The sequence below is a fragment of the Lates calcarifer genome, linkage group LG24, assembly GCF_001640805.2.
Source record: "Lates calcarifer isolate ASB-BC8 linkage group LG24, TLL_Latcal_v3, whole genome shotgun sequence".
NCBI classification, from domain to species: domain Eukaryota; kingdom Metazoa; phylum Chordata; class Actinopteri; family Centropomidae; genus Lates; species Lates calcarifer.
The window spans coordinates 9,080,158-9,093,559 of record NC_066856.1 but is presented as its reverse complement, the minus strand read 5'-3'; the positions used below and the strand labels follow the sequence as shown (position 1 = coordinate 9,093,559).

Sequence of the window (13,402 nt, the reverse complement as noted above, 5' to 3'; positions counted from 1 at the left end):
GGGTGTGAATGTGTATCTGCTCCCTCAAAGTTAAATGTCAGCTGTGACAGCGTTGCCATGGAAACCCCAGGTATAGCAGGTTAAGAGTGCTGCTGTCTGAGGTTAAGAACGTGGAGGGCTGGAGAGTTTCCTTCCCTCGCAGGTCACTGGGGCTAGACAGTGTGGGGAAGACACATGCACACACACACGCACGTGTGCACACACACACACATACACACACACACACACACACAGAACAATGATTGCAGGCCCATGACACACCTGTCATGTTGCAGTTGACTTTGAAGGGACCAAGGGGTCCACTGCCATCAGGGTCAATCCAGTAGGTGTCAGAGGACCTGCCCAAGTGCTTATAGGCCTCACATGATGGCTCATAGATAGCTGGGAGTGGGGGAGTGAGGCAAAGAAAAATAAGAGGAAAAATTAGCAGTTGGAGGAGGAGGGCGATTGCAAGAAAACGGGACAAAAAGTCCATAGTCATGTTCGATAACATACAATATTAGCATTAGGTTTTAAAAAATGTACAGAAAGTTGAATAGGGCTGAGTAAAATTTCAGCAAAATCATGTTGTGGTAAAATGATCCTGTTGTTTTACAGATGTATTTGGTCCAAATCGATGACTCTGAGCAAACTCTTATTACAAATTTAATTAAATTAGTTGATAAACCTTCTAACAATAGTCTTTGTTTGGCACCTATGAAGAGTCATCTTTTCATATTGTGTCATGTTGAGATGTACTGACACTGGAAAATATCCAGATGGATGAAAACAGAGAGACAATGTAAAATCAGAACATTAAAATGTTCAGAGATTTGCATAGCAGTCATTCTCACTTTCTGATCTGAGGGTTGTGCTACAGAGGAGGTCATAACATGGACCCACTCAAAGAGATTTTGGGATATCTTGTGTAAGGTTTGGAATAACAGGATAAATCATGGCATAGACCATTACCATATGCTACCTACAATAACACCAGTATGACAATAAAGATGATACACCACCCTAAGAAAGCTTCAATCTGTTACTCTCTGTGTGTTTTCCTGTCTTAATTTCATATTCACACTTGTATAATGGAGCAAAGATTAATTATGTTGTAGAATTTCAGAATTGATCTAAAATAGCACTTCAAAGTCTATAGTTGTTTTCTTTTGTTCCTCCTTCCAAAAGGCAATTTTGTGTGGTTGCCAGTCTCTATTCAGCTCCTGTCAAGAAGTGGTGTCTTGTCCCACACACTCTAGCAATCTATCTGACAACATATTGATGTTATGTTTGTGTTGATCTATACACAGACAGACAGAAGGGGGGAGGAAGAATTACACTTCAAAGAGAAATGTGAGAGTGTGACTTAAAGTGAAACTTTCTTTTTCTTGATTGAGGAAAGACTGTTCACTAAACAGTTTCAAAAGAAAAAAATCTGTCTTTCTTCTCTTCCTGAGTTCGATTAATATTAGAGCTCTTTATCTTTCAGTTTTTACATATGTCTATTCTTTCTGTTCTCTGCTCATCCTACTTGCCTTATTCATTACATCTTTTGACAACGTGATTATTGGCCTTATCCTCTTTGATATCCCTCTGCTCATCCAGGACTGCTCATCCAGCTTTGCCAGATACTGGCAATGAAGTTTCTTGTAGAGAGTGTGTCCTCCAACCAAAGGCCAATGTTTGGTGGAACTGACACTGCTAAACTGCCTCACAAGGATCTGCACAGAATTCAGTGGAACTGTTGAGGCACTATTTCTGATTCACAGTCAGAGGCGGCGAAATAAACAGCATTTCTCCTAGGTTTGTTTTACAGCGGAGGGACACAACAGAAAGATTCAAGGTCTCTTGTAAGACCCATGCTTCACTGTAACCTTCACCTGAGCTGGAATTTGGCCAGAACAGTAATAAAGCTGAAACCAAATAAGTTCCACGAGTCATTTACAGCCTATAACTGGGCAAATAACCAAAGCCAGTTAATTTAATGTTACTAGCCTCTGTTAGCACCAGCTGTACCAATTCTGGCAATGTGTCAACCAGGGGATTATTTTAATTAATGTTTAATTGTGAATTATTTTTGGATTAATTGTTTAAGCAATGACATATCAGAATAAAATGCTCGGAGTAAAAAATGCCCATAACAATGTTACAAAACCCAAGCTGATGTCACAGTCTGTAATCAAACTGTAGTTTCATAAAGTTTAGTGATTTGCACAGAATAGTTAAATTTGATGCAGTAGAGGTCAATATATCCTGACTTTTAGTCCCTAGTATGGATCAATATTGTATTTTTGTTAGACTCTGCCAGCCCAGTAAACCCCCAGTCTGTAATAAAGGCATTTTCAGTCTTCAAGCATAAGGAAGTATTGACATCACTAAGGTTTTTTTTTTTTTTCTCTGTCTTGACAAATCTTATGTAGAGTCATGTGACATTGTGCAACTGTAATAACAGGCTGAGTAGTATTGCTCATGATAAGTTAACTGGTCTTCATTTTTATAACTGATGGAGTGCCCCTTTAAACCAAGCTTTAAGCATCACGTTTATCTCACTCAAACTAGAAGCCCAGGTCTTCGCTTTTCTTTCCTTTTTGTTTTATTTTATCGTTTATTTGTCCAGAGAAAGTCCTGAACACACTTGTCCTTTAAAGCCTTTTAAAGGTCTTTTTAAAAGCCAAACAAGGTTAATTCACGGCCTTCTACTATTGGCCACAAACCAGTTCCCCTGGGGCAAGAGTTTGAAGTTGCCTTGCTAAAGGGCAAGTCAACAATGGTTGTTAAGGGAAGGGAAAGCATTACTCACCCACTCACCCTATCTAAGTGCTGGTCCCCAGATTTGATCCACAACAGACACCCTAATTTCCAGGTTACTGCTGTGCCTTCAGCTGCATCTTATTAGTGAATTAGTCCTCCATAAATATTGGCATACACAGACAAAGAGATATGTGGTCTCACAAACACATCTCTCATTTTCTCTTTACCACATCTCTGCTGTTATTGTCCATGCTTTATTACCTTTTTGATGTTATACCATACTCCTCCGTCCCTCTGTAATACTATATCCTAAAGCTTTTTCACACTTTTTCTCACACTTCAGTCATATTAAATTTGTTGTTTTGGGTTGAACATACACAATATATCTAAAAGTTCTCTTTCTCACCCTTTCTTAAAGAGAACAATATTTGCGGCATATGGAAGTAGGGACCGTATTCAGAAAATTTTAAGCCCTTAAAAAGCCTCTTTCGGCCTTTTCTCTCTTTCTAACTCTGTTCTCTTTGTGTGCTGGTGCTTTTGGTGGGTCGCCTCTTCTCAGACCAGAACAAAGCACACAAGGCAGCCAGAAAAGCCTGGCCTCTGAACACTTCAAAAGTTCATCTGTCCCTTTGCTGAGAATTGAGGCTTTGGAAGGAGAAACCGCTTAATCAGTCAAAGGCAGACAGAGGAAGGCCCAAATCAAACAAACACACAAGGACCAGAGTACAGCCGTATTGAGGGGTGAGAAAAAAAAAAACAGATGGACAGGAACACACAACTGCGGGCACACAGACTCCTAAATACTTACAAGTGTGACACGTGGCTCCAGTGTATCCTGTTCCATCACAGGTACAGCTGAAGCTATCCCATGTCTGTTTACACCGGCCGCCGTGTTCACAGTGATTGGGCATACACCTGGATACAGGGAGGATGACAAAACACTTTTAAACATTTATCATTTACTGTATATTAAATATGTTGGCTGACTGTGGTTAAACTTAATATGGACACTTGGGAGATGAGCTACAGGAGAGCCAAATAAAGACTTTAACAACTATAGTGAAACCTGAGACACTCCCATGTATAAAGTATAATAATTATGGTTACTATTTTCCCCTGTGGGCCGGACAGGATCAGAACATCCAACATTTTGTGATACACTGTTGTGATATTCATCATAAAGAGGGAAACTGTGATGAGCCCTTGTGATTAAGGCTGTCATATGTATTAACTGAGCCTCACACATCAAGATTTGCTTTTCAAGCCCCTTTGGTATGGGCTCCTTTCTAAAGCAATACACATCTGGCCTGATGCAGAGAGACATCAACATCCCACCGATACTGCGCACAAGTACACACACTACTGGATTTGCTGAGTTCAGATGATGCTTCACAGTATCACTGATCACACCTACATTAGCATGCAAAGGATGCTACACATTCTAAGTCAAGAGCAGTACAAGACCAGCCGTAGGATTCAAACCTTGTAATATTTATCATATCGAACACTGAGTGGAAATATTTAAATTTATTAATCATAGCAGTTAGAAAGCACTTCCACTACCTTTAGCTATTGTAACATGGAGTTGATTTGACTGATCACAGAGTACAGTTATTTTCATTGATTATGAGAGCATTTGATTGCAGCAAGGCAGGAATTACTGGTCACCTGGGTCAACAAGCAGCAGTTACGAGCTGTAATAAATCACTGTTGTACTAATTAAACTGTGTTAATGAGAATAACAAAATTACATGTCTGCATATATTGAAATATTATTTAAGTGATAACAGAATCAGAATTTATCATGCTGATTAACAGTGTTAACTGCGTCACTGTCAATGCAGTATGATGCACATAGTAGTGAAGATATCAGTGTTTTTCTCGTTGAAATTTGAATACCAACTGAAATCCTGAGCACATCAAAGTTCTGTGGTTTTATCTGCCTGCAGGCCTGGTGAGGATGGATCCCAAGGCACTGCAGTGTTAGAGCTGGGTTTTTCACAAGCATACAAGCGCGCACACACACACACACACACACACACACACACACACACACACACACACACTTGTACTCATGCACAAGTTATGTGATTAAAATATCTGAGTCTGCTTATTTGAATGAATAAAAGTGACGTTAAGAGGAAAGCCAGCTGGAGGAAAAACAAACACTGACTCATAAGATCTGCAGGGGTCCTTTAAAATGCTGAGCTCTTCTTTAGTCATGTAGGGAGTCGAGCAGCTAAGCAGCACAGAGATGTTCCATTTCTGGAGGGAAACATGATGATCACTGTGTCCTGTCTACTATGAAGCTGACGACAACTGTGGGCTTGAATTGAGTTGATGAGTTCACTGACAGTAAAGAATCTTCAACTGAACATTTTTCGAGTGTATACACTTTGTTACTTTCTGAAAAAGTAAGACAGTATGTGCTGTGGCAACCAAAGGTTGTGGTAAAAAAAAGAAATGCAATGCATGTTTTATAAATGTACTGCACTATGTATACTGTAGCTACAAGTGCATGCATATGAGCAGTAATGCATGAATGAGGGAGAGACATACCTTCTATAGAAAAATATACTTAGAACAATCATATTTGAAAAATAATCATCCACCTCTCTGAGGATACTGTTTTTTTGGCAACTCTGTTGACTGAGGCAAAAAAAGACACTTTGGGTAACACTGCTACGTTAGTTCCTGCCTGCCATTCTAACTACAAATGGCTTTTAGAACCAAGAACATGTAAAACATCTGCTTGGCTAAGTATAATCTTGAACCTGTAAGAGCCTAAAAGCTATAGAAAGCAGAGTCCCTATTGTGACACTGCTTTACATGAATAAAAAAAGTGGGCTTGATATACAAGTGAGCACTTAACCCACCCATCGTTCATTTTCATGTCAAACCTTGACTTTAATGTTATGGCATGTGCTGCAAAAGAAAAAGAAATCGAATGTGCCTGTGATCCATGTGTGTCACAATGCTTTGTAGCTTCAGCAGACTAACAAGTGCAGATAAAATGATATTCTGCTTTCTCAAAGAGCTGCGATTGACGGGCAATGACAGTCTCGAAAGACCTTGTTCCAGCAAGCTGAGACTGCACCAACTATACATATATACTGTGGGCTTTGTATGAGAAAAAAGCACAATATATGAAGGGGATGGAGCACCATTAGAGTGTATGCATGCTTTTATGTGCCATTGCATTTGTTCTTGTGGTACCCTTATAGAATAACGGTGACATTGGATATAGGAATTTGCATACACACTGCCTTGCCCCTGTGTGTGAGCATGGGAGTGTGTCTGTGTGGACATATGTGTGTGTGTGTGTGTGTGTTTTTTTTTCTTTCTTTTTTTGCTTCCTCCACCATCTCAGCCCGAACAGGATCCCACAGTAGAACAGCATTGATCAAAAACAGGTCAGACAGGGCTATTGAACAGCCTTCAAAGACATTCTGATTAGTTGGATGGTAACACTGCACCCATTCATCTTCCATGGCAGAACAGGGCTCACCTCAAGTACTGCAGGGCTGATACACAACATTTGAAGTAACAGAGATAAGCAATACTGCAAGCAGCAGGAACAGGAAACATCTCAGCACCTTCACAAGAATTTATTCTTAAAATCTGACTAAATTGAGCAACTATCAGCAGTGGAAATGCACCACAATCTGCAATTATAATAATTTTATACTACAGTGGCAGCACTTGAAGGTGTTATATCTTTTCACCACAGTGTAGTTGTAACACCCTTGAGGGGGAACTGCAGTAAGAACACAGTACTGTCCAACTCTGTGGCAGCGTAATAAATTCTAAAGCGTGGTCTCTTTTCTGCCTCCAGGTGTCGCAAAGTTGCTCCCTCATTAGTACTCTAAGTTGATACAGAGAGGACACGCAAAGCAGTCTCATACTGGAACTGTGCCAGATGAATAACCCTAATCATTTACACACTCGGCTTTAGACATTTAGGCAAAGATCTATATAATCATGGTAAACACACTGCCACAACTCATAGAAATATTTAACACAATGTAAGCCTACAGTTAAGAAGATAACTCATGTGAACAATCATTTTAAAGGAGATATATCACACAGCTGCTGTCATAAACCTGTATTTGTGTTGATTTTGTCTATACGATGTCACCTAAATGATAGTCTACAGATTTCATTCTGGTTACCTGTAGAATGCTGAGACCAAATCTATCTCTTTGTATTATTTATCTGCCCCAAATCTGACACTTGAAACGTTAAATTTGGCTGCATCAAAACACAGTATAGCAGACCACAGAAAGGGACAGAACAGAGTTTAAATGGCTGTGTATCACCACAGCTCAACAGCATGGGAATGACATTTTGACATTTGAGCCACGATTAAATCACTAGGCTATTTCCTCCTCATTCAGTAATCTGACAACAGAATGGAAGAGATATGTGAATGAAAACAAGTTTATCATTAACTAGGCTGCATTAAAACACACATCTATCTAGAGATGACCACAGAAGCCAGTAGCCTAACTACTAGAAAGTCAATTTCTATACAACTGAACTGCAACACCAAATATGTTTTGTAGGAAACATAATTGCTGATGGATTATGTTCAAAGGCAACATATTTTTTGAATGAATGACGTGCTATATTTATTGACAGCAGCAGACAAAGCACACACAGAGCCACACCAAGAGGGTTTGCATCCAGATCCAGCAGCTCCCACCTTTCAGACCTTAACAGACTACAGTAAAATGTCATATATTAAGTTAGCCTATGATAGCCTCATTTCAAGTTCACCATCACACTAATTCACTGTCTAGCCATCAGTTGTTTTGTGCGCACATGCTTAATTTATTGTGTGTAGATTCGGCCTTCAGCGCTCTACAACAGCTGATTCTGGGGCATGCCTCTTGTGAGAACTTTCAGCTTTAAAAGCTTTTCCACCACTTGTTTAAAATATCAACATAGTTAATCTCACAGCACAGCTACTGTCACTAACCTGTATTTTGATTAATTTTAACAGACAATGTAGTAATTTAAGTAAGAAGTAATTATAAATCGGTTATATTATATATAATAATATATTATAATTATAAGTTTGTCTGCATGAACAACTTGGTTCTAATTAATGGAGATTTTTCCCGCCCTCCTTCTCCTGGTCTCTTGTACGTGTGTGTGTATGTGTGTGTATGTCTAATTACGCACATGATAAACTAGTTCTGCTGTATGTTTTCAGACAAAGCCAGTGACACATGGAAATGGATAATTGAAAAATTATTTTAAGCCAACTGACAGTAATCATAGGCATTTCCTACACATTCACAAGTAAATGGCTTCAGCTAGAGATGTGAGCCTGGCAGAAATGGACCCGGCACATGGAGATAGGATCATAAATGGCTCACAGACCCAGTAAACTCACACATGCGCACAATCACGCCAATCACGCACAATCACACACACACACACACACACACACATGCAGTCAGTCACAGTATGGGGTGACCATGCACCAATCTGAGAAATGCAACAGCACAGTATATTACAGTCAAACACAATGCGCATAAAATGACAGCAACAGGGTGTCAGTAACAATAAATAGGGTTTCTGCTTGGCATTTATTTTGATAGCTTATATTAACTGGTAAACTGGTGATTGTTTCACAGTGGTTATCAAACTTTGAGCAATGCAGGAACAAGAGGCAGACGTCTGTCCCTCCCCTCCCTTCTTATTTCAAGGAACCCTGTGAAAGCTTACCAGTGAAAGGCTGTGCCGTAAGCCGAGTGTTACTGACATACTATTGTATTGTCACAAATGCCAATCTGCGACACAAATACGCAGGTGGTAAAGGTGGGCAATTATGCATATCTATGTATTTGTTTTAGGTCATAGTTGTGCTTATCTGAGCCACGATTTTATTTATTTTGCCTCACTCTCACTGCTCTTATAAAATCGTTTTCACCTGCAGCAGTCAGCTTTTTCCAGCCAAAAAGCTCTACAAACCAACTGTACAGTAACTGCCTAGGACAGCAAGCGGGCAAGTAAGCAACACAGTGCAACTTGAGCATCTAAGGAGCAGGTAATTCTCTCAAGAGTTAGCAGAAACCAACTACAAAGTTTAAAGGGAGTAAATGTTTGACATTTATTTGTCATTTGGCCAGAAACACAAATTAATGCTAATGTTGCTCCATGTCTGGTATATGTGTTAAATAAGCAACTGTGCACTAAGTCTGACATATTAACTTAAAATGTCACAATATGTCAGTATTGTATTCAGAGGATGTTTTCACTGCCTCTCCAGTGGCCAAAAAATCTGTTATTACAGTTTAAGCCTCACACAGATGGTCAAGTATAGCAGCAATACTAAAGATTACCTTCCAGTGCTCCCCAACACTCTCTGTGGTCATTCATTACAATATAGTCAATGATTATAAAAATATTTTTTTGACCAAAGCTCTCAGTGCAGTTGCCCAATAGTTGGAATCAGCTTCATGGCGTAAGATGTGGTATAAACTAGAGCATCCCAACAAGCCCAAAATCTCTTGAAGTGAGGAGAAAATTTATCTAAATCAAGCAGTGGCACCTGGTGCCTACTTCTCTGGGCAAGGATATTGATAAAGGTAAGTGTTATTGACAAAACTGATGTGAAAACAAATTGCTCAGTTCAGGGAGGATGGTGTTCCAATCAGAGCAAGGTCAGCTCCTAATTATGGCTTTCCAGCCTTGCTCACCGCAACAATGCAATCCTTGCAGCTTCTGATAATGACTGAAATCTTCTTTATGTCAAGCACATAACTACCACTGAACCCTTATTTAACATAGAAGAAGGCTTAATTGCTGAAGGTCAAATGAGTCCACAAAGTTTAAATATTTTTGCACACAGACATCTAATTCAGCATAAGGACATAGTCACATTGAGCTCAAGGCATGGATGACTCCATAAATCACAAATTTCTAATGCGTTTGTTGTGTCAATGACAAGGAAATAAAATGAAATGTCGACAAGTTGTAATGAATTCTTCCAGTGAGCCAACATTGGGACATGCTGTGCAGAATCTCAAGCTCTTGTATACTTGGCAATGAAATCCACAGATGATTGGCTCATTTATGATGTTTGATTAAGATCATACAGTGTTTTCCAAGGATAAAACCTACTCTTTACTCTCAGTTTAAAGCAAAAAAAAAAAAAAAAAAAGTTTACACACACCCCCTTACGGTGTGAATCCACTACATCAATTATATCCATTTATCAGTCTGACAAGCTCACAAAACAAGCCACACATAAACATATTCAACTACCAGAGCCCTGAGTCATACATCTCTGGATAAGGATTCAGAGACTCTACATAACAGTCTTGTTTACTTTATGACTCTTCCAATTTAAAACCAGTTGATTTATGACACTCATTGTTTTTGTGCTCTGCATATGACTTGAACAAGTATTTTCATTTATGAATGATTGTGTGGATGTGTGCATGCAGGAATTATCACTCTTACCTGTCTATGATTGCACACATGTCCAGGCTGACATTCTCAAAAGCTCCCACAGTTCCTTTTTCCACTGCATGCAAATCAGCAGGTTGATCATCCACCAGGATTGCTTGCATACAGCCCTGGAAAGAACGCCGGGAGGGCGGGAATAGGGTCTGCAGAAAATACCCTGAAACAAACACAAGAAACAAACAGACGCACAAAATAAAATTTTATCATACATACATATATAGGAATATATGTTTACTATTGCAAATTGCAGAAATTTGGAGATGAATAAACTGAATATTGAACAGAATTTGAGAAGGAACAGAAACAAAGGGATGCACAGCAGCTTGTGGAGTTAAAGAAGAAAAAGTGTGTGGGAAAAAGACAATAAACAAGGAAAGATGGCTTCTTTTGATGCTCAATTTAAAACACATCATGAGAAGAAGACCCTCTATAGAAGTAGACATCAAACTTAACAACAACATCATCCTTGACGAGGAACAACAGACTTGCCCAGTGCTGGGTTATTGTCACTTTTTACAGCCATGAACCTTCATCAGTCCTCTTGTTTTAGAGCTTATCCACAAGGCCCATTAGCCTTAATATTGGTGCTAAGGCCGCAATAGACTAGAGGACATATAGGTTTTACTATATACAGTACCTTTATGAGATACAAGAGTCAATGGCCCATCCAGGGGTAGCACTGGGCCTTGACTGAAATGGGGACAAGGCTAGGACAAAACTGTGCATATGGTGACTGTGAGTGTGTGTGATAACTCTTTTGCACTGATATCCGTGGATATAGTGTAGGTGTGTGTGTATTCTAGGCACCTGAGTGTACTGTATACAGTACGTGTATGTACATCTGGGGGTGTTATTACAGTGTATATGCACTGTCGGATATGGGAGATGAGAGCCCGGAATTTGATCTTTGCCACAAGCACACAGGTCACTCATAAAACACTGCTGCTCAATGACACCTCCATCATTGTGATGTTATAAGCTGTCACACTCTCTAGCATCAGCCTATCAGCCTCAAGGCCAAAGCATCAAAGTGGCTTATTATAGAGGGCATATGCATTGTGTGTGTGTATGTGTGTGCACCAACATAATTGTAGTTTATGTGGCTGAGTGACATGCCAGCAAATAAAGTGGCAGAAAACCAAAAATGTGTGTTCCTGCACGTGTTTGTGCTCCATTCCTCCCTTTCTTCACATCTTCTGATTTTCATTTCCACCCCAAAAGTTTCTCCTGTCATCTTTGCCATCTGTCTCTTCTCCTGCCACACCTGTCTGCTGTCTTTCCAGAGGTGTGGGAGACAGACAGACAGAGAAAGGAAGAGAGGGCGAGATGGAAACCGAGAGAGAAGATGGGAAACAGAGCAGACTGCAGCTTGTTGGCAGCACTTTGTGTCCTCTGGATAGAATATGAATGCAAAGGAAACACAGCCTCCCTGACAGTTTGGCAGAGCGAACGGAGCAATGTATGGAAGGTTGGATGGGTAGATGGATGTATGTTGCTAGGTTTGTTTGTTGGGTGTCACCTGTTTTTAGCTTATATACTATACCATATTTTTTATGAGAGAATTTTTATAACATCTGACAGAAAATGTTAGTCTGCATCTAATAGTCTAACTTTTTTTGTTTCACTTGATAAATTTTGAATAAAAATGTCAGCACAAAACAGAAAAGTAAGAAAAATGATCCTCTATAATGTTTGATATCTGGGGAAATAACGGAATATTGGGTGATAAATTAAACATTTTTGTAATATCACACCTCTTTCTGTAATTCACCATTCACCAAGTACCTTTCTCTAAGCACTTAAGACCATAAAAGTTTATCTGGGCACTGTATTATACTAATTTGCATATTACATGGATATTAGTTGGCTAAATAAGAGTAAGAGGCAATGTAGCCAGACAGTAGTCAAGCTTTAAATTTGATCAAAGCACTATGTTTTCCTTTATTGCTGCTCAGAAACCATGACTGGTAATGTTGTTGCTATTTTGTCTTGCAGTCCTCCTTCCTGTCAACAAACCTTAAGGCAATTTTTTTTCTATGCTTCTCAAAAATGTATCATTGTATCATTCAGAAAGCTGTAATGCAGCTGTAGTGACAAACAGAGGAAGATATAGACCAAGATTAATGAGGTGGAGTCCAACAGAGACAAACACTTGGCAAACAAGGCTTAGATGTGGTCATACATCTGTACACCCTGAAGCTATCACACAAACACATAGTTTAAATCAAAAGTTAAGAATGTCTGACAAAATTGAATATTTTTTCCTGAATACAACAATGCTCTGTGGGTTTTAATTTGTAGTATAAACAAAAACTCTATCTATAACCCTTTAGGATTTTGAACAGCAGCAATAATCCCCTGCAGTCTTGCTGGCACTCTATCACAGCCCCCCTGTTGTGCCCAAAGAGCTTCTCTTACAATACACACTGGAAGACCAGCATCATCTCTTCTCTACCTGAACACATCTGACAGGCAAGGCTGGCTCTTAGGCTACAGAACACTTGTTTCCACATCCCAACTCATTTAGGGGGATGCATCTGCTTCCAAAAGAAGCAGGCTGGAAATCAGCCAAAATGCTCAGAGGTAAAAATAAATATTCTAGGGATGTGACTCTTCAACATATTCAGAAGAGAAACAAATTGTTGCCAAAAACAATATGTAGATTCTCACAAAATTCACATCATCAATTCACATTGTGCTTATCTACTGACCACCTGCTGCCATTTCTCCCTGAGTTATTTCCTTTACCCTTACTCTATTTCCCTAAAAAAAAAAAAAAAAAAAAAAAAAAAAAAAAACACTGCAAGACACACCTTCAGCACATATAAAGCATATTCAAAAGGAATATAACATGTGCATGTCAAACTCTGTGGCACACATGTCAAGGACGATACATAACACCCATGGCAGATGTGCACAATGCACAAAAATACGAGTGCGCAGTGTACGCACACACATACCCATCTAAGCACACAATGCACACACACAGACATCACAGGCTGTTCTTTGATAAATGTGGGCGTCAGAGTCTCATGTCTAATTCACTACAAGCTTTAAGATGAAGAGGAAGAGGTGCCAGTATGTAGAGGCATGGCTGGAGTGTGCTATATATTACAATCACTGCTAATACTACTACTGTGATAGAAAGATTTTTTCTTACATTCCACCTAAGTGACGAAATAAACCACAC

The 13,402-nt window shown here is 39.4% G+C and overlaps 1 protein-coding gene across 1 annotated transcript in view; it reads right to left on the bottom strand.

The window, feature by feature from the left end:
• Positions 1-13,402, bottom strand: part of cntnap2a (contactin associated protein 2a) — a 302,841-nt gene that overhangs the window by 104,693 nt on the left and 184,746 nt on the right. Inside the window, 3 exon segments of the mRNA XM_018701983.2 lie at positions 262-381; positions 3,539-3,645; positions 10,207-10,369. Of these exon segments, the coding sequence (XP_018557499.1) occupies positions 262-381; positions 3,539-3,645; positions 10,207-10,369 (390 nt within the window).